At 53.9% G+C, this 24,196-nt stretch overlaps 1 protein-coding gene and 1 long non-coding RNA gene across 4 annotated transcripts in view; one reads left to right on the forward strand and one right to left on the reverse strand.

Moving 5' to 3' along the window:
• WNT11 (Wnt family member 11) overlaps nt 1-24,196 on the reverse strand; it is a 49,438-nt gene that overhangs the window by 18,978 nt on the left and 6,264 nt on the right. Inside the window, exons 2-6 of one of the 3 annotated variants that reach the window (XM_001086955.5) lie at nt 22,371-23,490; nt 10,442-10,770; nt 9,668-9,736; nt 4,930-5,707; nt 728-901 (exon numbers count right to left, since the gene is read on the reverse strand). In XM_001086955.5, coding sequence (XP_001086955.2) covers nt 728-810 — 83 coding nt within the window. In that variant the 5' untranslated portion in view covers nt 811-901; nt 4,930-5,707; nt 9,668-9,736; nt 10,442-10,770; nt 22,371-23,490. Of the gene's footprint in view, nt 1-727; nt 902-3,094; nt 3,381-4,020; nt 4,133-4,929; nt 5,708-9,667; nt 9,737-10,441; nt 10,771-22,370; nt 23,491-24,196 lie in introns of those variants that run through there. The other 2 variants (XM_077963921.1, XM_077963920.1) reach the window with 2 other exon arrangements.
• Nucleotides 844-11,459, forward strand: LOC144334390 (uncharacterized). The gene is made up of 3 exons (XR_013404180.1): nt 844-1,863; nt 8,806-8,989; nt 10,235-11,459. It is a non-coding gene; the product is annotated as an uncharacterized LOC144334390 (long non-coding RNA).

Consider the following 24,196-nt stretch of genomic DNA (forward strand, 5'->3'; position numbering starts at 1 on the left):
GGCTTATCTCTCTTAGCTTAGAGGGCAGCTCCTCCAGGAAGGGGCTGGCATTTACTCCTCTCTTCACCACTTCCAGCCCCCTGAGCAGGCACTCCCTTCAGCTCGGCACCAAGCCTCTCTCTCCCTCTTACCCCTGCCTGAATAATTTCTATCTAAAGGAATGCCCTGCACATGTGCACAGCGGCATCTGACAGCTTCTGAGGTCCTTTCAGGAGCCTCTTCTCATCTGATTTCAGTGAGGTGGAGAGTCTCACCCTCCTGTGACAGAGGAGGACAAGGAGGCCCCAAGAGGTAGAGTGACACTTTCCCAAGGTCACCCAGGTGGAGGGGTCAGGAGTGTCTCAGCGGAACTCCCGCTAAAGTCAAGGAGACTGACTGACAAGGAACGCTCCTGGGCTGGCCGCTCTGGATTGCACCCCCTGAACAGAATGTCTTTTTCCATCTGCCCCTGCTGAGGTGGCCAGAAGCTCCGCGGCCCTTGCGCCACCGTCAGCTGCACAGGACCAGGCGCTTCCGTCGCGGTCCACGCCCGTCCCACTCCCTCTTCGCAAGCCTCCGGGAGGTAGGGACATTTTACAAACGGAGGCTTAGGGATGATTTGCCCACGACCGCCAAGTCAGCTTGGGCTCCCGGGTCTTGGTACGCTCGCACCATCCAGGGGACCCCATAACGCCCTCCGCCGCCCCAGTCCCCGGCCTGTGCGCGTGGATGCGGGGTCCCTACTCACAGCCACTTGATGCCATAGCATATGCCGGTCTGGAGCGCCAGGGCGAAGAGCAGCGCCTCGCAGACCTGCGGCCGCGCCCTCATCGTCGCGCAGCGGGCGCGCCCGGGGTCACACCCAGGAGGAGCCGCGCTGAAGTCCTCCGCCTGCACGGCCGCTGCTGGTCCTGAATGCCGCCTGCAGCCGGGAAGAGCGGAGGCGGCGGGTTAGGGCCGCGCGCGGGCGGGGGAGGCGTTTTATTCAAATTACAAAGGAGGGGTCGGGGCCCGGGGAGGCCTAGCGCAGCGGGCGTCCCCTCCCGCTCCGCCCGGCCCGGGGACGCGTCTCGCGCCTGGCTCGAATTAGGCGCGGCCGAAGGCGTGTCCCCTGCGGGGCCTGGGGCCCTAACGCGCTTTCGGGGCCCTAACGTGCTTTCGCGCCCCTCCGGCCGGGGCAGCCGAAAGGAGGGACAGGAGGCGGCAGAACCGGAGACCCCCGGAGAGATCGGGCAGACACAGCGAGAGGGACAATGACGCTCAAGAGGACAAGGCTGAGAGCCACGGAGGCAGAGGGGAAACCCGGACAGACGCAGACGTGGGACGGAAAGGAGAGGAATGAGGCATCAGGAGTCCGGGCAAGGCAGCAGCGTCGAGGCCCCGGTGCTGGGGCTTATCCCTGCAATATTGATCATTAGTTATTAGGGCCTCGGCAATTCTCTTTGCCAACCGTGCCTCAGTTTACCTCCTCAGTACGCTGGGGCAGTTCGGCACAGTTCCGCTTTTATAAAGAACGTTCCCTGGCCGGGAAGGGTGGCTCACGCCCGTAATCCCAGCACTTTGGGAGGCCGAGGCGGGCGGATCACCTGAGGTCAGGAGTTCGAGGCCAGCCTGACCAACATGGCAAAATCCCGTCTCTACTACGAATACAAAAAATTAGCCGGGCATGGTGGCGGGCGTCTGTAATCCCAGTTACTTGGGAGGCTGAGGCAGGAGAACCGCTTGAACCCGGGAGGCGAAGGTTGCAGTGAGCCGAGATTGCGCCTCTGCACTCCAGCCTGGGCGACAAGAGCGAAACTCCGTCTCAAAACAACAACAACAACAACGACGACAACAAAAACTTTCCTAACACGATCGTATCTGCTCCTCCCAGCACCCCGTGAGGTAGGTACTATCACTGCCTAATCTTACAGATGAGGAAACTGAGGCGCAGAGGTGGAGTTGTTCAGCTAGGGAGCGGCAAGCCGGGTGTCCGGCGAAATCAGGAAATGGGGCTTGCTCGGGGCCCCTCTTTCTCGCTGTGGGAAGGGAAGGATGGGAAACGGGATGGTAGGGCTCTTTGTAGAGGGAGGATCCGGAGTCTCCAAGACAGTCTTTAGCCGCCCCACTTTGGAGGGTGGGGGTGGGGGCGGGGGCGTGCGAGCCGGGACTGGGCAGCCCAGCCTTGGCGAAGCGGGGAAGCTCGCGGGGCTGGCGCGGTGTTGCCTCTGGCCTCCAGGCGGCGCCCTCGGGCCGCGAAGGAGCCGCTGCCCCGCCCGCCCGCAGCCCGCGGAGCCGCTTTCTCCGCTTTTTTTCTCCTTCACTTCATTCTCACCTCATTAACTCCCTTCCCAGCTTCTCCCAAATTTACCAACACCTGGCGTTCGCCCGGAGTCAGACACAGCCCCAGCCTCTCTCCTCTCGGGAGGAGCAGAGACAAAGGGATTCCTTCCTAAGGGTTTGGGGAGTTGGAAAAGGAGGCGCCCACGGTAGTGAGGGGCGCTGGAGCAGAAAAGGGACGTTCCTATCTGGCTCTGTGAGCTTGAGCAAGCCCTCAGCCATCCCAGCCTCGGTGTCCCATTTCATAAGAAGGAGGAACGGGGCTTCACCGTGCGTTCCCCGAGGACCCCGTTTCCCTGCAGCCTGCGGGGCTCCGCGCCCCTCTGTTGTTTGCACCGCGACGCCACCTGCGTGGCGCGTTCCTGCGCGTGGGTCGTCAGCGCGCACAGAGGGGAAGCCCCACTGTTTTCTGGAGCCTGTCGGCAAAACTCACAGGAAGGCGAGGAGAAGCCTGGATCTCACGGTTCTTTTCCTCCGCAGAGCCCCTTAGCTAGCGCCCAGCACAAGGGTGCCTGCGACAAACATGCCGTCAAGGCTGGGGGTTTCAGCGGGGTTCCCCGTGTAACCCAGCCCCGTCCTCCCACCCAGCCTGTATCCAACTCCTTTGTCTTCCTGGTTCTGCAAGTTTCCCGCACTTCTCAGAACAAGAAAAATATCCGCTGGATATGGAGGAGGGAATTAAAACTCCAGTCACCGTCTTCCCCTCTCCCAAAGTGAGCCGCCCCGCGAAGGCACCCGGCATTCCTGAGTCGGGAGGGGGCGGGGGCTGCACGAGGACGGAGGCGCGCGGACTCACAGCGGGGGATCTGTGTCTAGCCCGGTCTTCTAGGGAGAGGAGGAGCGGCCTAGGTCGCACAGCGGACGGGGACCCAAGGCCTCCAGCCCCGCCCGGCTCTTTCGGTGCAGCTCCGGCTGTCCCAGGGCTCTCCCTCCGCCGCCCAAGCTCGTCGCGGGGGGAGGCAGCGCCGGGCCCGAGCCTCTGGGTCCTGACGCACTGTTCCTGTCCCTTGTACGAGCGCCCGGGAGAGCCGCGCGGGCCGTGGGGTCACTCTCCGCCTGAGCCTGCGGGTCAGGGTGCACTCGCCTCCCGAAGCCCTCAGTCCGCCAGGGGGCGCTAAGCCGGGGCTCGGGTGGGGGTCGGGATCGCGGCTGCCACCCGCATCACGGGCTGGGGGCAAGTCCCCTCCACTTCCTGGGCCCCCGCTTCCCCATCTGGGGATGGGACGAGGTGTCGAGGGAGTGCCCCCTGTGTCCTGGTCGTTCTATAGGACACTTGCCGTGGGCCGCCCTGACCTGCCCTACCCCTTGCTTGGGGCCGGGCGCGTAGTGGGCCGCGCCAGGCGCAGCACCTTTGGAGAGCCAGCGGTCACCTCCTCGAAGTTAGTCCGAGCTACCCTGCCTGCAGCGGGCCCGGGAGGCCCCCGCCTGGGGCTGTGCACAGGGAGGGCACCACGAGCGCAGCGCCGCAGCCCAGCGCCGCCAACAGGTGGTCAGAGGCCCGGGCTATGGAGAGCTCTGGAAAGCCCGCTGCCGGGACCAGGCCACGCCAGCGAGGACTTGCGGGGCCTCCCCTACCCCGATGCCCCGCGAGCACCGTGCACAGGGGCCGATTGTCCGCGCGGCGCGCAAGGTCGGCACCGGCGGGTCCCGAAGCCTCCCGCCGCGCAGCTCACGGAGCTGACCCCGCCAACCAGGGACGCCAAGAGACGGCTTCAAGGTTACCTGTGGGCCAGGGAGGCCGGGGCGGCCACCCGGCTTTGACCCCAGCCGCGAAGTTTTCAAGAGACGTCTGCTTGGCTGCGCACGCGGCGCCAGGTCACCCGGGAGATGGGCTGTTTTGGAAGTGGAAAGGGTGGGTGGGGGCACTCGAGATCCCTCCTGCTAACCCCCTGGAGGGGGGCCCTGCACGCCCAGGGTCTTGAGGGACACCGAGGCATTTCAGCCCGGGGGGTGGGAGGCGTGGAGCTCGTGCGCGAACTTAGCCAGATGTTCGGGGCGGTTCGAGATGTGCCGCGGGGCCGGGGACAGGACTTTTTCCTCCCCAGCCCCTAGCCTGGAGCTCAGGTCAGTAAACAAACTCGGTTCTCCCGCTCCCCCCGCCGCCCCTGGGACCTGTTCTCAAAGTCAGGCGTCTGCCTCCATCCCCAATTTACTAGGCGCTGCCGCATTTCTCTGCCTTTTGCCACCCTCTCCCCACCACCACACACACCCTCTGTCTCGGGATCCAAGTCCCCCACCCCCGGGGGGTGGCTCGGGCATGACCTCATCCACGGGACGACTGGGAAGGAGGGGGTCGCCTGGGGTACAGGAGCAGAAGAGGGGGGCCGGGCCGGGAAAGTTGGAGGAGGGCCGCAGGAACTGCGCAATCCACCCCCGTCCCGCGTCCCCCTAAACCCCGCGTCCCCCTAAAACCCGCGTCCCCAGGCTCCCGCGGCTGCGCTCCGCAAGGGGGAACTGTTCGGAGTGCTGCGGAGGAAAGGTATGCAGGAGCGCTTGGTTTGCTTACCCGCGAGTGGGAGCCCAAGGGGGTCGTGGCGGGTGTGAGAAGCGTCGTCCCCCTCCGACTCGGGCGCCCCCAGCCCTAGCCGGTCCCCGCTGAGCAGCTGCCCGCTGCCCGCAACCACTGCTTACCTTCCGGGGCGCTCGCCAGGCGCGCCCTGCGTGCCCGGGTGCCCTGGCCTGCCCTGGGAGCCGCGAGCGCAGTTTCCAGCGGGCCGGTGCGCACTGCGGCTGGGCTAGCGGCGGAGGCGCCCTCTTCGTGAAGCGGCGCCAGAAGGACGCCAGGGATCCTGGCAAGCTGCGGCCGGCTCAGGACCCGCGCGGAGTCAGGCGCGGACTCCGGCTGCTCTCGGCTGCGCTCAACTCCCGGGGCCTGTGCTCGCCGCTCGCCCGAGCTCTCCTCCTCGCCCGGCGCAATCTCCGGCGCGGGCCTCCCAAACTGCTTTATAAGGCGGGCGGCCGCTTTGATCCGCCCACGTCAGCGCGCCGCAACCCCACCGGGTGGCCCCGGCCGCGCGCTGGGGGTGGGGGCGGGGTCCCCGCGGACGCCACTGACCTGCAGCGCCCGCCGCTCCAGAGAAGTTTGTACTCTGTCGAGTTACAAAGGGGGACTCGCTGACTACAGCTGGTGTTTACTAAGCGTGCGTGCTGCGTGCCTGCGACACGCGTGGGGCCCGGGTAAGGCCCATCTCGAATAGTCGCAGCAACCAGGCAAGGAGCCTCAACTCGCAGGGGGAAGTCAGACTTGGGTCTCAGTCTGGAGCTGGGGCATCCTTAGGTGCTGGTCGCGCAGCGTGGTTACTATAAACGTCTGAGGTCCTGACACCTGCCTTCGTGTCCTAGTCCATGTCCTTCGGGGGACCGTCTCTTTTGGCCTCTGGTTCCAGTTGTGGGAAAGGAATCAACGATCCTGCAGGAGAAAGAGACACGAGGACTCCTCGCTACAAAGCCCGCTGTAAACCTTAAGTGTGGAGCTGGGCGGCGTCCCAGCCGCTGGGGTGACTGCTGGGGAGTGTTCTGGACACAGGGGAGGCGGAGCAGAGGAGGGCTGTGTTTCAGAAGCTAAAGGAGCCTAGAGAGGCGCCTGCTGCACTGTGTAGCCCAGGCATGTGGTGCTTCTGGGACCACTTCTCCCCATCACTTGGCCTCCCCTGAGGAGACCAGCTGCTTACCCTACAACACCACTACTATTTCTAACTGCCCATCGGGTGCTGTGGGTTCATCTGTGTCTCCCTCTTCTTCTAGGGACCTCAATCCCAGGACGTCCTCAAGGATAACTGGTTCATTAGCAGAAAGGGAAATGGAGACTTAGTGAGGACACGGAGCCTGTCTCAGTTCCCCCAAAATGCCTGATATTCTTTACCCCATTCTTTGCAGCTGCAGATGAAGTAGGCTGCCCCACACCCAGCCACAGGTACCTCCATATACAACACAAACATCTGGGCCTACAGTGCCCACAGCAGCCTCCCAGCCATACCAGCACTCCCACACAGCCAGTCCTCACACACAGCCAGGGGCATATCACCCCACAAATGGTTACAAACACACTCGGGAGATACCGGGACACATCATCTGCCCTCACACACAATAGCACAGAGGTGTGAAATGGCCGCACACACGTCATGAAGGGGAGGCTGCACACAGACCACCTGTGCCCACACAGTTGATGTGCAAACATGCACGGGCTTCCATGCACACACAGCTCCCAAGTGTACAATGCCAAACATGTACTCCTGCACACAATCACAGGAATATCCTTTGGAACACACGCTGGGACACCCCCATCTCTTATGCCAGAACACTGGGGCAATCTGATCAAAAAAGCAGTGGAAAGACAGTGGGGCTTGGGGCATTGAGGAAGGGAGGAAGGGGGGGCAGAGGGCAAAGGCCTCCAGGGGCCCAAGAGTGTCCTTAGCTCCCCTGCCTCAGGCCCCCTGGCCACTTCAGTCAGAGCCATTCCAGGTGGCCTCTGTCTGTTTGGGATGCACACCCCTCTGCTCATTTAAGAGGCTCAGTCAGTTGCCTCCAAACATTTCCAGCAGTCCTCCTGCCAGAAATCCTCTGGCTCCCAGCTAGAGTAGAAACAGAAGCAATTTGGAGTCATATAAACTTGGATTGCAATACAGATTTTGCCCAGTTTTATTTTTAGCTGTGTAATCTTGAGCAAGTTGCTTAAATTCCCCGAGACTTAGTTTTCTCACCCATAAAATGGGAATAATGCAATCCCATGGAATCCTCTACTTCTCCAAGATCAGGATTAGTATTCCCATTTCACAGATGTGGAAGCTGAGGCTCAAAAGGGAGCTGATATTTGAACCCAGATCTCTCTGGCTCAGAGTCCACTATGGCTGGTGGCTCCCAGTGAACACATGGGGGAAGGATAGTGACTTTCCATTGTCTTGTGGGGAGTTGAAGGAAACCAGGAGAACATCCCATACTCCTGAAGCTCAGCCCTGCCCCCTCCTGCCCCCTGCCAGGTCCTCAGCTGTGTCCTTTGGATCAGGACCCAGGCATCATCAGCTAGGGCTGGAAACCTGCCTGGGGGTAGGATAGGGGGAAGGGCTATGAGAAAGTGATGCCAAAAGCTTGCATTGAAAATCAAAGGAGACTTGGGGTGAGGGTCTGCCCCTCCCTGCACCCAAGTCTCTCCATGTGTATAATAGGCAGTACTTGAGAAGAATTTTGTTTTCATCTTTAGAACCAACTGACCTTCCCCCTTCCCTCTGTCCAGTCCTCCTCAAGGGCCACTGTGTATCTGGCCTGTGCTGGCCACCTGGGCTGCAGACTCCTCTTCAGAAGGGATGAGGCCCCAAGCCCCTGGCTGCTGCCGCTGTGGACGTGGATGTGAATATATTTTTCTTCTCAATCAGCCCAGGCGATTCTGGTGATCTGATCGCCTAGACATGCTGGGGGCTTCCTGTCAGCTGGCTTTTCAGCCCCTGCCTGACTGCCATTGGCCAGGGGCACACCCCTTTCCCCCCACCCCCATCCCTGCACCAGCCCTGCCCAGGGAGGCATGCAGGCTGAAAGGACATGGAGGTGAGGGCTGACACAGTTCCGTTTGCCATGCTGACCTCTAGTGACCCCTCTGCCCACCTCAGCTTCCTTCCCTTAGGCCAAAGCCTTGGTGGAGATGGTGGGGGGCAGTCACCTCTTTCCAGGGGCGCCGGATGGGGGTGCAGGAGAACTGGTTACAGTCCTGAGCCCCGTCACTAGTTTGCTGTGTGAGTCAGGTCGTTATTTTGCTTTGTCTGAGCCCCAGTCGCCCATCTATAAGTGAAGGGTTGAACCTCTAAGGGCCTTTTCAGCTCTAGAACCCACACATCTTGGGGCTCCTGACCCAAGGATGCTGTGTGACCACAACCCCAGATGTCCCCCAGAAGCCTTCTCTGTCTTCCCTAAGCCCACTACCCATACTCGGACCTCAGCACTTTATGCCTCCCACAGCAACGAAGGCTGGTCCAGAGAAAGCTGAAACCAGTCAGTAAGGAGAAGGGTCAAGATCACCCACCCTGGGCAACGACTTTGCAGTGTGTGAAAGGCGGATGTGGTGGGGCCCTGCTCAGCTCACTGCTGTCGCTTCACCAAGGGAATCAAAAGAGAGTGACAGCTAGGTGCAGTGGCTCACGCCTGTAATCCCAGCACTTTGAGAGGCCGAGGTGGGTGGATCACTTGAGGTCAGGAGTTCAAGACCAGCTTGAACAACATGGTGAAACCCCGTCTCTGCCAAAAATACAAAAATTTGCCAGGTGTGGTGGCAGGCACCTGTAATCCCAGCTACTTGGGAGGCTGAGGTAGGAGAATCGCTTGAACCTGGGTAGCAGAGGTTGCAGTGAGCCAAGATGGTACCACTGCACTCTAACCTGGGTGACAGAGCAAGACTCCATCTCAAAAAAATAAAAAAAAAAATAAAAAAAAAGAGTGACAGTGTTTTGCTCTGCTTTTGCTGTGTACAGAGTCTCTGTGGCATCATCCACAAGCATACGCCTCTCCCTTCCATGTCTGCAGGTTGGCTGGGGGCAGCTGGCATGGGCTGGACTCATGGATCCCAGGCTCCTGGTTGGGTTTGGACCTGCTCCACAGATGACTCCTTCTAGCTTGGAATCAGCACTCCCTAGGCCATGCTCGTCTCACCACCAAGCCAACCTGTGCCATAGGATGAGCCATGAATGTGGATGAAGGAAGCCCACAGGTACTCTCCCTCTCCCGACCCCAGGCCACCTGGCAGATGCTGGCTTCCCAGAATCTTTTTTTTTTTTTTTTTTTTTTTTGAGACAGAATTTCACTGTTGTTGCCCAGGCTGGAGTGCAATGGTGCAGTCTCGCCTCACTGCAACCTCCGCCTTTTGGGTTCAAGCGATTCTTGTGTCTCAGCCTTCCAAGTAGCTGGGACTACAGGTGCCCACCACCACACCCAGCTAATTTTTGTATTTTTGGTAGAGACGGGTTTCACCATGTTGGCCGGGCTGGTCTCGAACTCCTGACCTCAAGCGGTCCACCCACCTTGACCTCCCAAAGTGCTGGGATTGCAGGCGTGAGGCACTGCGCCCGGCCAGAGCCATTTTTTGAGATCCCTCATCCTGGTTCTGGACACATCTCTGGGGAGGGCAGGGCAGGGCAGGGCAGAGGCCGTCATCACCATTTCCCATTTCTCACTGGTTACAATGAGACTAAAGGGCACTGCTTCCACCACCAGGGTGCTTTTAGAAAGGCCTTTCTGAGAAGACACATGAACAGGGGGTCTGAGCAGAGCAGCCCAGCTGTTTCTGGAACGCCCTGTGAGGCCAGATCTTCCAGGCAAGGGTGGGGTGAGGGGACCAAATAGTAGCAGGCCTGTCATCAGAGCACCTGGGCCTGGCTATCAAACTCACCTCCTCCACTTAACCCACCGAGGGACTCCAGGGAAGTCACTCAGTCTCTGAGATCCTTAGTTTCATCATCTGCAAAACAGGAAAGCCACGAAACCACTCCTTCTTAATGTTACTGAGAAATAACATTGTAAGAAATTGTATTGGTTGAACAAGCACCTACTGTGTACCAGGCAGTTTCTGTGCCTATGCATGAGACAGGCATTGCTCTGCAGATGAGCACACTGGGCCAGGTCTGTCAGGTAATTCATGCAAGATCTCTCTGTCAGTGAGTGGGCCTGGCTGCAAGCCCTGGGTCTGTGGGCTGCTGGAACCTCTGCCCACTACCCAGGGTAGGGTATGTCCTCCTCCTCCCCCTCGGTTACCCCAGGGGAGGTATTGTTATTTTACAGGGCTCAGGGAGCAGGCCTGGGGCACCACGGAGAGACAGGAGGTGTCTTTCCTGGGTGCACGTAACAAAATGCCACCCGTCATGTCTACTGAGGGCGTCACGTCTGAAAGGCTGCTTTCAGCTCTCAGTTGTTTCATCATGGTGGTGGCTGCTCAGGAGACAATGTTTGTGTTTCTCAGGCCTCTTGCAGCTCCAAGAGAGAAGAAACCCAACCCCAACCAGCTTCAACACCAGAGAAATTGACTGGTTCCCGCAGGAGAAACCGGGTAACTCGTGGCCCTACTGCACTCAGGAGGGCTCGGGGCTGGTGCTGGGGCCCTGGGCCCCTGGAGACGCTGTGCTGTCTCAAACTCACTTCTGCTTCTTCCTGCTCTCTTTGAACTCACCTGGGCCTCATTTCTCCCCATTGGGATGCAGCCACTAACAGCCCCAGTTAGAAATTCGAGTCAGATGAGACCTCTGTCTCCTAGGGCTTCTGAATCAGTCCCAGGGAAGGCGGCTGATTGGCCTTGTTTGAGTCCTGCGCTCTCCCTTTGATGCACATCTGTTATTGCCACGGGAAAGGGGCTCTGGGCATGGCCGGGTGCAGTGCCTGTCACCAGAAGAGGAGGCATAGGAAGCAGTGGGCCAAAGGGGCATTTGTGTCAGGATGGCAGTTTCTTCTACAGTTGGGCTTCTGCTTCTCTGATATGTGTACAGGTCAGCGTCTCTGCACCTGGGAGAAGAGGGGAGGCATTGTCTGAGTTTCACCCCATCACACACACACACAGCGCCAGAGACCTACCATGCTCAGTGCCCCCACTGTACACATGTAGAAGCTGACGCTGACAGAAGGGTCGTACATCACTTGGTTAGTGGTGCAGGAGACAGAAATCAGGTGTCCTGACATCCAGGCATAAGCCATGCAGTTATTTGTCACTGGTTCTGAAGCCTTTCTGAGCAGGCCAGTGAGGCAGCTTTTTAGTAGCACCAATTCCTCCCATCCCAGAACATAAAGACCCTTTGGAGTGTGACTCCATGCAAAGGCGAAGGCTCTGTCCCCACCCCTCCATTTAGGCTGACCTCATGGCTTGCTTGACTAGTAGATGTGGCCTGTATTCTGCTGCCCAGGACTTGGGGCCTTGCAGCTTCTGCCTTCACCCTGTTGGGGCCCAGCCCAGCTGCAAGGTCAGAAGCCCAGGCTGGGGCAGAGAGAGGCCTTTGCTGTATCGGCTGGCCCATCAGTCACATGCAGCCGCGCCAGCCAGCGCCACAAAGTCAGCAGAGCTGCTGGGCCAGCCCACAGAAGCAGGAGAGTCCATTATGGCTTTAAGCTACTAAATCTTGACAAGGTTTGTTATGTAGCAATAGAGACAAGCAGCAGCCAGGCTTAAAGAGTGAAAAAGCTAAAAAAAAAAAAAAAAATGCAATTATTTGTCTAATGTCATTTCAGAATCTTAGAATCTTACAGTTGGGCCACCCCCTCTCATAACCCGGAGGTTCTGGCCACCAGAGCCCTGTAATGCCTCTGCTGATCTGGGGGCAGCATGTGGTCAGTGATGGCTCTGTCATCCGCTGCTGTGTCCCCAGTACTGCACCAGGGCTGGACAGTAATTCCTACAAAGTTGCCAAATGAATGCATGAATGTTATCCAGCCTCTGCTTGCATACCCCCAAGCATGGGAGCTCACTCCCTTCAGGATGGTGTCTTCCATTATGAATGGCTCTGTCTTGGAGAAGGTCCTCCTCCGTCTAGAGCAGAGACCTGTGATTCCCCCAGGGGTCCTGGCTGTCTTCCTGGGGTCCCCTCTTATATAGGATAGCGTTAGGCACATCACAATGGTCCCTAGCATTACAAAGCAGCACAACCTCACTTAATAACAAGTATTTTTATGTACTTGTTATTTTATATATGTACAGTTATTTATATATGTACAGTATTTTATATCTGTGTCCCCGGACACAGATATAACCCTAAGGGAAGTGCTTCCGCCTGGCCCTAAAACAAGCATGGGCTCTGCATCACACAGTTCGGGGTTGCAACTCAAAAGCAACCTCTGTTTGGCCTTGGAAAAGACACTTCATGTCTCTGATCCTCAGTTTTCTCACCTGAAAAATAGGAGGAGTGAAATTTACTGCCTGGGTTGCTGTGGGGCTTAAAGGGGAGATGATGTATGTAAAATGCTCAGCATGTAATCGGTCCTTGATAAAGGTTAGTTCCTTTTCTGCCAGGTACATAAACAGTTCCAGATGGAGAGCTCATCCGTACTTAGCATTCATGTCTATATAAATAATGTGCAGGTGGGAGAGGAATTGTCAGGTGACTGGGGAAGTGGGAGGGCATTCCCAGCAGGGGAACAGTGTAAGCAAAGACAAGAAGGAGAAGTTTGCTTTCAGAGAAGGGTAAGTGGGTGGTTCGGTGCTGGTGGCAAGAAGACCAACAGGAGGGAGAATAATGGGAGAGGAAGCCAGGCCCATGCCATGGGGGGCCTTCAGTGCTGGGCTAGGGAGCTTGGGCTTTGCCAAGGGAGACATGGAGGAGGTCTGAAGAGGGAAGGGGTAAGGTCAGGTTTGGGATTCAAGTCTGGGGCAGGTCTGGGGTTGGATGGGGAGGTGAGGGGAGATGGAGCTCCTGGAAGCCTATGAGGGGAAAGTTGGGGTAGCAGCAGGAATAACTTGGGCTAGTGGATGGGAGGGACAGCCTGGCCACTGAGGCAGCAGCTGAGCCACCTGCGTGGGCACACCTGTTGTGGGAAGCAGGGCCCTTGGTCCTCTGGTCTAGCGCCTCTGCTCTGCATCTTCAGTGCCAAGCCCTGTTGGGAAGAGCACTTTTTCTGTCCTTTTCAATCTAGAAACAGACCTGAGAGGGAGAAGACCTGGGCTAGATCTGTAGCCAGAAGGATGCTGGGTAGACCAGAGGGGAACTGACTTACCTGTCTGTCTGGTGGGGATTCAGAGAAGTCCCTCTCAAGGTCCGCTTGCTCATTTTATTAACCATCCCAGACCTCAAGCTGAGCTTTCCAGTTTTCTAAGCCCTGCCACAGTTATGGGCGGGCTCCTTTGAGCCTCGCCACTGGCTTGAGAGGGAGGCTGGGCAGAGGTGATTAGTTCTGTTGTTAAGATGGGGGAGACCTAGGCCCAGAGAGGGCAAGTGACTTACCCAAGATCACACAGCAAGTGCATGGCAGAACTACCCTGGAACCCAGTTCTCCTGCCTCTCACTCATATCCTAGTCCCTTTCCATGTCACTGAGGGACAGGCAGGACGTTCTCACTTACCTGCTCTGGGTGAAGAGTGAGGAGAGCCAGAGAGAGGTTGACAGCCATCAGCAGACAACACTTAACCCAAACTGACAATTTAATTGTGAAAATGTGGACGAGCTATAGTTATGTGCAAGGAAATCCAGACGGTCTGGGCCACTGGGGAACCTCGGCTAGCACCCCAGTTGTCAGGGAAACGGGAGAGGGTTGTGGATGATGTCACTAGACTCCAAGCTGAGGCTGAGGTATGGGGGTGGGCTCTCCATCCACCTCTTTGGGGCGTAGGCTCTCATCCTCACGTTTAACCCCTTCTCTTACAGATGGGAAAACGAGAGCTCCAGGGGGAGGCGGTGACTTGCCCAAGGTCACACAGGGAGTCAGTGCCTGAGCTATCCTTGTTCAGGGCGCCATGTTGATTCACCTAGCCAGGCTGCAGGCCCCTGAGGGCAGGCTGGGTCAGAGTCACCTGAGTCCTCAAGCCCAGCACAGGGCCTTGAGAAGGGCAGATGCTCAGCTCTGTGGTAAGAGCTGCTCGATCCCTTTTAAAAAAACAGGGAGTGTGGGAGGTGACACTGTTGACTTTCTAGCAGCCTTAGATGAGCAGGAATCCTGAGCAGGCATGCAGAGCTGTCACTGGTTCAGGGATCATTGAGCTCAGAGATGGCAGGTCACCAGGCCAAGGTCAACCAGCAGGTTGGGGCAGTGCTGGGCTGACCCTGAGTTCAGGACTCCTAGGGGTCAAGTCACCTCTCATGCCGCACAGAGGACATCTATAATCCTTCCCCGGGAGGGGTCATCTCTCTCACTGCCATTCCCCTTAACCCTGGTGCAGGGGTCTGGGCCTAGACAAGCTCCCACTGTCTGAAGCATTTTCGCAGAATCCCCAGGTTCTGACTTGAAGCTAAATATCGACCCACCCAAAGCATCAATAACAATGACAATGACCAACCTGAGCACAACCCCTACCATGCACTAGGCTCTGGGCTATCACTGCATTGCCCTTATCTCAAATATCTACAACTCTATAGGCTGGGATTATTGTTTTCACTTTGAAGTCCAGAAAAATGAGGCTCTGGGAGGTCCCTTACCCACCTGCACACAGCCAGAAAGTGAAGAAGCTGGGTCTTGAACCCCAGGCCACTCTGCATCCAAACACCATGACTGCCTTTTCCCCTGGCTAGCGGATCATTCCCACAATGGCCTGAGTGCTTACGGGAGGGGGCAGCTGAGTTTTTGCCTGCCCAACCTCTCTTTCACTTCTAATGATAACAATACCCCTCCCTGCCATCCCCCAACTTTATGAAGTTCTGATGGGGTTCTCAGGCACAGAACCCAGTCCCCTGATAGAAGGCCTGGCCTTGTGGAGAATTCCATCTTCCTAGCCACATAATTGGTCCAGGAAGAGTATATGACCCAACTGGACCAAATAGAGCTATTTCCCTGTGATGCATGAATGGGTTCTGGAAGAAAGGAGTCAGCCCCACCTTGGAATGCAAGTTCCAAAGGCGTGATCCCCAGAGCTTCCTACCCTGTATTCCCTGCCATGTGAGGAAGACAAGGACAATGAAGAAGGAAAAGAAGAAACAGGTAGAGGGGTGGAGATGGGGTGCCATTTGAGTCCCTGAGCCTGTCCTTCCCAATTATGGGGCCAGTGAATCCATGTTTCCTTAGGATCATCAGAATAGGGTCTCTATCTACTCTCTTGCAATTAGAGCAATCCTATTTTCACCACAATGTGTTGAGTCCTATGCTATTGTTACAGGGAGTACAAAATTAATAAAGGTTTCTGTTCTCCAAGACCTAACAGTCTAGTCAGGGAACAGCGGGGTGGCAATAGGCAACAGGTTCTAGAGCCTGCTCTGTCTCAGACATGCTGTGTGATCCTCCCCCTCTCTGGGCTATAGTTTCCCGTCTTTAGCATGGAGGTGTGTTGAAGCAGGAGAGGGAGAACATTGGGCTCAGCGTTCTGCAAGATTCTCTCCAGATCCACACAAGTACCTTTAAAAAAAACTTGATATTTGCAAACTATGCATCTGACAAAGGTCTAATGTCCAGAAGCTATAAGAAACTCAAACAGATCAACAAGCAAAAAACAACCCCATTTAAAAATGAGCAAAAGGCTGGGTATGGTGGCTTATGCCTCTAATCCCAGCACTTTGAGAGGCCAAGGTAGGAGATATCACTTGAGCTGAGGAGTTTGAGACCCGCCTGGGCAACTCAATTTTTAAAAAGTAATAATTAAAACAATTTTTAAGTTAAAAAAATGAGCAAAAGACATGAACAGACGCCTCTTAAAAGAAGACATACATGTGGCCAAAAAGCAACGAAAAATGTTCAACATCACTAATCATTAGAGAAATGCAAAACAAAACCACAATAAGATACCATCTCATACCAGTCAGAATGGCTATTATTAAAAAGTCAAAAACAACAGATGTTGGTGAGGTTGTGGAGAAAAGAGTATGTGTATGCACCACTAGTGAGAATGTAAACTAGTTCAGCCACTGTGGAAGCAGTCTAGAGATGTCTCAAAAACCTTAAATAGAACTACCATTTGACCCAGCAATCCCATTAATGGTTACATACCCAGATGAATATAAATTATTCTACCATAAAGACACAGGCACACATATGTTCATTGCAGCCCTATTCACAATAGCAAAGATACGGAATCAATCTAGATGCTCATTAACAGCGGACTGGATAGAGAAAATGTGGTACATATACACCATGGAATACTAACTATGCAGCTACAAAAAATGAGATCATGGCCTTTGCAGCAACATGGATGGAACCGGAGGCCATAATCCTACGTGAATTAATGCAGAAACAGGAAACTAAATACTGCACGTTCTCACTTTTACGTGGGAGCTAAACATTGAGTACACATGGACACGAAGAGAACAATAGACACGGGGGCCTATCTGAAGGTGGATTGGGGAAGGAGGGTAAAGACTGATATTATGCTGATTACCTGGGTGACAAAATTGTCTATACACCAAACTCCCATAACATGCAATTTACCCATGTAACAAACCTGTACATATACCGCTTGAACCTATAAGTTGGAAAGGAAAAATATTTGAGATATAACTTCTATACCACACATTCACCCTGTTACAGCATACCGTTCAGTGGTTTTTAGTATATTTACAAAGTTGTGCAACCATCACTACTTTCGAATTTCAGAACATTTTCATCCATCACCCCAAAAATCAATTCCATACCCGTTAGCAGTCACTTTTCATTCCACCCACCACTCCAGCCCCTAGAAACTGCTAATTCTTTTTGTCTCTATGGATTTTCCTATTCTGGACAGTTCAAGTTCATTTTCACGTTTATCTATGTTGTAGCATGCATCAAACTCCTTCATTTCCTCTTATGGTTGGTTAATATTTTATTGTATGGATATACCACATTTTGTTGACTCGTTCATCAGTTGAGGGACATTTGGGTTGTTTCTACTTTTTGGCTATTACAAATAATGCTTCTATGAACATTCACGTGCCAAGTGTTTGTCTGAAATACATGCTTTCAGTTCTCTTGTATATGTACCTAGGGATGGAACTGCTGGATCATATGGTAACTATATGACTTTAAGGGAACTGTCAAGCTGTTCTCTGTAGTGGCTGTATTTTTTTTTTTTTTTTTTTTTTTTTGAGACGGAGTTTCACTCTTGTTGCCCAGGCTGAAGTGCAATGGCACAATCTCGGCTCACTGCAACTTCTGCCTCCTGGGTTCAAGCGATTCTCCTGCCTCAGCCTCCCAAGTAGTTGGGATTACAGGTACCTGCCACAATGCCTGGATAAATTTTTTTGGTTTTTGTTTTGTTTTTTGTTTTCGTTTTGAGACAGAGTCTCACTCTGTTGCCCAGACTGGAGTGCAATGGCGCGATCTTGACTCACTGCAACATCCAACTCCCGGGTTTGAGCGATTCTCCTACCTCAGCCTCCTGAGTAGCTGGGATTACAGGTGCCTGCCACCATGCCCAGCTAACTTTTTTTGTATTTTTAGTAGAGACTGGGTTTCGCCATGTTGGCCAGACTGGTCTCAAACCCCTGACCTCACGTGACCTGCCTGCCTTGGCCTCCCAAAGTGCTGGGATTACAGGCATGAGCCACTGCACCTGGCTCAATTTGTTGTATTTTTAGTAGAGACGAGGTTTCACCATGTTGGCCAGGCTGGTCTCAAACCCCTGGCCTTACGTGATCCACCCGCCTCAGCCTCCCAAAGTGCTGGGATTACAGCCATGAGCCACTGTGCCCAGCTGTGGCTGTCCTATTTTACATTATGAGAGTTCCATTTTTTCCATGTTCTTGACAACACTTGTTAATTTGGTATTTTTTATTATAACCATCCTGGTAAGTGTGAATGGCATATCACATGGTGGTTTTGATTTGCATTTCCCCAGTGACTAATGGTGTGGAGTATCTTTTTAAGTGCTTATTGGCTATTTGTATATCTTCTTTGGAGAAATACCTGTTCAAATATTTTGCCCACTTAAAAATTAAGTTATTTGTCCTTTTCTTGTTGAGTTGCAAAGAGTTCTTTATGTATTCCAGTTACTAGAATACTTCATGTGCAAGTATTTCCTCCCATTCTGTGGGTTGTTCACTTTCTTGATAATATCCTTTGAAACACAACATTTTAAATTTTGATGAAGTTCAGTTTCTCTATTTTTTCATTCGGTTGCTTGTGCTTTTGGCACCATGTAGAAAAAACCATTGTTTACTTCAAGGTCACAAGGATTTACATCTATGTTTTCTCGTAAGGATTTTCTAGTTTTAGCTGGAACAGCATCACTTGTTTAAAAAAAAAAACAAAACACCTATTATTTCTCCACTGGATGTCTTGGCACTCTTGTCAAAAATCAATTGACCAGGCTAGGCATGGTCACAATATATCACACAGTAATCCCAGCAATTTGGGAGGCCAAGATCGCTTGAGATTAGGGGGTCTGAAACCAGCCTGGGCAACATAATGAGACCCCTGTCTCTACAAAATTTAAAAAAAGAAAATTAGCTGAATGTGGTGTGTGCACCTGTGGTTCCAACCACTAGAGAGGCTGAAGCAGGAGGATCACTTGAGCCCAGGAGATTGACATTGCAGTGAGCGGTGATCGTGCCATTGCATCCAGCCTGGGCAACAGAACAAGACCCTGCTTCTTTAAAGAAAAATAAAAGTCAATGGCCATAGATGTGCGGGTTTATTGACACAATTGCTTGTTAAGTGACATCTAGGAAGTAAGTTACAGTAGGGTCCATGTAGTCACCACCATGTAAGGGGTGTGGCAGAGGGAAAAGGATGAATGAGAAATTTGGAGTCCTGCAGACCTTTGTTTCCATTCCAGATCCACTGTAACCCAGACAACCTGTTTCATTTTGCCTTTTAAGAAGTGACACAATATATCACACAGAACACATTCTCATAAAAAACACAAACATCAGAATGCCCCTGAGCCTCAGTTTCCTCCTCTATCATGTCTAAGCCCCAGAGCTGGTGTGAGGCCTAGGCTTGGGGCCGGGGCACAGCGGGGAGAAGAAGGGTATTCCAGATGGGGCCAAGGGCACTGGTAAGAGCTGGAGGCTGGAAAGTGCAGGGATGTGACATGGGGACACAGTGAGGAGTCTGCAGGCCAGAGGTGGTGTTGACAGGTTGCCTCTCCTGTCCTGCATGTGGTGAAAAAACAAGACTCTGGCACCTGAGTCACAGCTCAGAAGACACCTCCCACGTCCCCCTGGAGAGCCTCATACTATAGCCAGGCCCTCCAGGTATGAGCCTCCCTCACCCCCGTGGTGGGGTGGCCGTGAGCATGCTGCAGGGATGCTGTTGGTGATGTCAAGTCTAGGGCTGGGAGGTAGTTAGGGGCCAGCTGGGGGCTTCTGTTTCTTGTTTTGTGTGTGAGTAAGTGAGATGTGCAGGTCAAGAAGATAGTGCCTGAGGAAGGTAAGAGGAAGCTTGTTTGTTGGGCACCTCCTGTTTGCCAGAAGGCACTTTGTGGACTTCATCTCAGCTCCCAACCACCCAGAGAAACAAGAGTTATGAGGTTCATTCCCATTCCACATGACAGGAGCCTGAGTCAGATGGGAGGACACATTTGCCCAAGCTCACCCAGCCAGCAGGTGACAGGGCTGGGATTTGAACCCAGTTCCATCTGTCCTGAAGCACATGCTTTTCTATAATGCCAAGTTACCCTAGAGAAGAGCGAGAAAGAGGAGGGGGGTGAGATACAGGGAGGCCCAGCAGAGGGACAGTCACACAGAGGACAATCAAGAGAGGCAGAAATGAAAAACAAGAGTGGAAAGAGCATGAGGCCCTGGCCCGGCCGAGGCCTGGAACAGGTCCTCAGGGAGCAGCCGAGGGCGGGGACGACCGGAAACCGGCTCACCGAACCTGGAGCCAACAACCATGCTTGGCCTGAGACATGGTGGAAAAGCTCTCACCTCAAGATACTAGTAGGGGAAACTGGCATGGGGGGGAGCAGGGTCTGCCTGGGAAAAGGACAGCAGGGTCGGATGGCCAGGAGCTGCCAAGCAGGCCCATCATCTGGCTAAAGTAACCGCTGTGGCCGCCGGGCTGGCAGGCCCTTGCTGCTGGCCGTGCAGAGCGGCAGGCCCAGAGGCCAGGATGCAGGCAGCGATGACCAGGCCTTCCTGGAATGCGGGTTGTTCTTAGGACAAACCCCTTCACGTGGCCTGCAAGTAGGGTGGCTGTATAGTTTACTGTTTCATCTGGGACAATTAAAAGTGTGAGGGGACAACAGGCGTACATGGGTATGTATGGGCCTAACTTCTAAGGTCCTGCTTGGCCAGGCCTGGCTTGTTTCTGGGGCAGCCTCCAGGCTCTCTGCCCTCTGCCTTCACTGCCAGGCCTCAGCCGACCCTTGGGGCTTCCACATTATCTGGAATACCTGTCTGTGTCACCTCCACACCTCTCCATACCCCTTCATCGTTCCTACAACACCCTCAAAGCTCCTCCAGCAGAGCCAGTGTTCTCTCAAGCTATTCAAGACACTGTGAGCTTTCCCTTTGTGACACTGATAGCAATAATGAAATAAATTCTTAATTGTGTGCTTGATTGTTTCAAAGTCTGTCTCACTCCCTAAGGGCAGACTGGGTCTGGCTTGTCCACTGCTGCATCCTGCTCACCCAGCCCAAAGGCCCCGAAGCACACACGAATAAACCAACCCCCAGGCCCCATGCACTGCCACAGAGGTGTGTGCCCACCCTGGGAACTTTTTTCTTTTCTTTTATTATTATTATTATTATTATTTTTTTTTTTTTTTTTGAGATGGAGTCTCCCTCTGTTGCCCAGGCTGGAGTACACTGGCATGATCTCGGCTCACTGCCACCTCTGCCACCCCAGTTCCAGCAACTCTCCTGCCTCAGCCTCCCTAGTAGCTGGGATTACAGGTGCCTACCACCACGCCCAACTAATTTTTGTATTTTTAGTAGAGACAGGGTTTCACCATGTCGGCCAGACTGGTCTTGAACTCCTGACCTCGGGTGATCTGCCCGCCTTGGCATCCCAAAGTGCTGGGATTACAAGCGTGAGCCACCGCGCCTGGCCCACCCTGGTATTTTTGTTTTGTTTTGTTTTTTCCTATATAAAGAAAGGAAAGGAAGGAGCTAGTCCTAAAAAAACAAAAAAACCTCTTGCACAATTCATACTTCTGATTTCTTCCACAGACATTGAGCCCCTTCAGGAAGGGACTGTACTCCCTTCTCTTCCCCAGCCTAGCTGTGGACCTGAATCAAGCTTAGGCTGAGCTTGATGAGTGACTGCAACATTGAATATCACCATGGTGGGTCACAGAAAGTCAGAACAGGAAGGAACCCTAGAGGTCATGAGATATGCAAGTGCTGAATCCAGACCCTGGGGTGTTGTAGGCACACAAAAAATTAATGTTCCTTCCTTTACAGGTCATCTTATCCAACCACCATCTTTTTCTTTAAGGTTTTTAAGTGTACAATTCACTTTAGCATATTCACAAAGTTGTGCAATCATCTTACTACCAAATCCCAGAACATTGTCATCACCGCATAGGAAACCACATACCTAGTAGCAGTCATGTCCCCCTGTCCCCTTCCCTCAGCCCTTGGCAACCACCAATTACCGCATTTTAAAAACAGAGAAACTGAGGCCCAGGGAGGGGCAGTGCCTTATTAATGTCACATCGCCAATGGCAGAGCCAGGCTAGAGCCCGGGCCTCCTGATGCCCACCTGCTACAGTAAGGCCACAGGTCTGAGTTCTCTCCGGCACACTCAGCATACTCTGGGGCCTGACATGCAAGAGGGGGTGGGCAAAGGCCTCTCCAGGGTAAGAAGTGACCGTACCATCTGTAACTGTGCCCTTAAAGTCCAGAGCGTGCCGTTCCCAGAATGGAGCCGAGGGTTGTGAGGAGCAGGAGACACATGGAGGGAACATTTCCACCCTGTGCCTTGCTTCTTCGAAGCCAGCGTCCTTCCAGGGCTGGGAACACCCTTCCCCCAGATGACCCTGGGCTTCCTCCTCACCTCTCCAGCATCCTCTCAAAGGCCCCCTTCTCAGTGAGGCCTGCCCTGACCACCCTGTTTAAAACTGCCAACAGGCTGGGCGGAGAGGCTCATACCTGTAATTTCAGCACTTTGGGAGGCCGAGATAGGAGGATTGCTTGAGCCCAGAAGGTTGAGGCTGCTGTGAGCCATGATCGCAGCACTGCACCCTAGCCTGGGTGACGGAGAGAGATCCTGTCTCAAAAAAAAACCCAAAAAAACCCCCAAATCCTAAAAAACAAAAATCACTGCAAATAGACCCTGTGCCTCCCCACTGGCACTCTCTATCCCCCCACCCCCACCCATGGTGGTTTCCTCCATAGTGCGTCCTGCATCCTTTCCTTCTTTACCTGGTGATTGTCTTCCCCACCACGGCAGCTCCATGCAGGCAGAGGTTTTGTCTGCTTTGCTTTCTGCTCTACCCCAGCTCCTAGAATAGTGCCTGCTATATAGAAGGTGTTTTGTAAACACTGAATGGATGGATGGATGGACGGATGGATGGATGGATGGATGGGATGGCTATCGTTGCATTTGATTCTTACCAGCAATGATCAGGGGAACAGCTATCATGCCTGTTTTTTAGATGGCAAGATGAGGTCCATCTGGGAGCTAGAGGCAGGCTATGCTCTTCCTTGACCTTGGTCCTGTCAGGGGAGCCTGGAGCAAGAGCAAGGTGGGCATGAGGAAGCAGGGGCTAGGCTTCCAGGTTCTGCCATTGATTTTAGGGCCCAGAAACCAAAGCCACTTTCAGAATCCAGCCTTTACTTCTTCCTGCAGTAATTCAGCAGCTTTCACTTTCCATGCCTTAGCCAAAATGGAAAAAGAAAGGAAGAAAAAAGGCAGTGCTATTTTTTCAAATGGACTTAGCTCTGTGAGCTCCAATGTGGAAACTGCTGTCCATGATGTCACGGGCCCCGAGGCCTCTGGGCAGCGTTACTGACACTTTATATGGCAGGCTGGGCACAGGGTCCCCACTCCTGTTTCTAGAGCTCTGTAAGCACCACGGGCAGATGGTGGCTCCATCGACAAGCCTGGGCCCAGATCTCCAGAGCCAGGATGGAGCCAGGCACTGGGCAGGCAGGGGGCAGGCTGATAGCCCAGTGGAGCACCTCGCTCTATTGTCCAAAGGTCTTCGACATCCACCACTCACAGGATCTGTGGCAGACCACAGGGCGAGCACTGTGGTCTGTGTCTTTCCGTGGGGAGCAGAGGGTCAGAGTAGTGTGGTGCTCTGCCCACGGTCACATACACAGTCCGGCTCCAAGTGATGGACTTTGTGTTGAACCCTGTCCTCTGATTCTAAATTCTATGGTTTGCTAGAGAGGAGAAGGCATGGCTCTTGCCCAAGAGAAGTTGGCAGTCTGAGAACGGCTGTAAGGAAGCCACTTGATCAAGTCTAAGTCTTCATTTTACAGTTGAAGACACCAAGGCTCAGAAAGGAGCAGGGACTGGTCCAAGGTCACGCAGCCAATCCACAGCCCAGACAGTGCTGGACGCAGTCTCTAGATTCCTGGCTGGGAGTAATTTCTACAAGATCCTGCACTTAAACAGTTCCATTTGGCAGAAGCTCTGCTGTTCCGGAAGAGACTCCAGGCCTTTCCAGAATCCGGTCTAAGGCTGTCTTCCAGGATCTGCTGTCAAGGCGTACTCCTTAGGGAGCAGCTGTTGGCAAATGGAGGAGAGATATTGATTATGTCTGGGGCTGCGGGGAGGGTGGTTTGGGGAGGTGGGGGGGATGGGGAAGAGCAGTGGAAGTTTCTCTGAAAAACGAAAAGCATATTTGTTTTGACTTTTGCTTATCTATATGTTATAATTCTTCTATGGTTATATAATCAACATTTCATATTTGAAAGGGATAAACTGTTTAATTAGGCAGGGTCTGGGCATCCAGGATTGTCTCAGCTCTGACAGGCTGTGTGAATTTGGTGAGATCCCCCCGTCCCTCTGGGCCTTTCTTAGAAATGCCAGTAATGTTGCCCTGTGAGAGGTAAATGAATCACAGGGCTCCCTGGCTCAGGAAACAGCCATCCGGCCTATTCATGATGTTAACCTGTCTAAAGAAAGAATGCAGCAACCAAGTCATGAGGTCCCGAGAAAAGCCAAGGTTCGGAGAAGCCCACTGTGGCTGTGTGTAGGTCCAGTGCTGTCTGGAAGGTCAGGGAGATTGTCTGAGACCCAAGCCTGTCCCAGTCCCCACAGAGAGCCCCCTGCATGGGTGGAGATCATTCTTCAGGCTTCACCAAGGTCTGCATGAAGCACCTCTCGACTAGCATTCCTTGCCCCTTTCCTCAGATCCCAGAGCCCTGGCTCCCAGGAGGGAAGGAGACTGAGAAGGGGACAAGATCATTCCTGTCAGTAGAAGGGTAGG

This window comes from Macaca mulatta, chromosome 14 (assembly GCF_049350105.2).
Source record: "Macaca mulatta isolate MMU2019108-1 chromosome 14, T2T-MMU8v2.0, whole genome shotgun sequence".
In the NCBI taxonomy this organism is placed as follows: Eukaryota; Metazoa; Chordata; class Mammalia; order Primates; family Cercopithecidae; genus Macaca; species Macaca mulatta.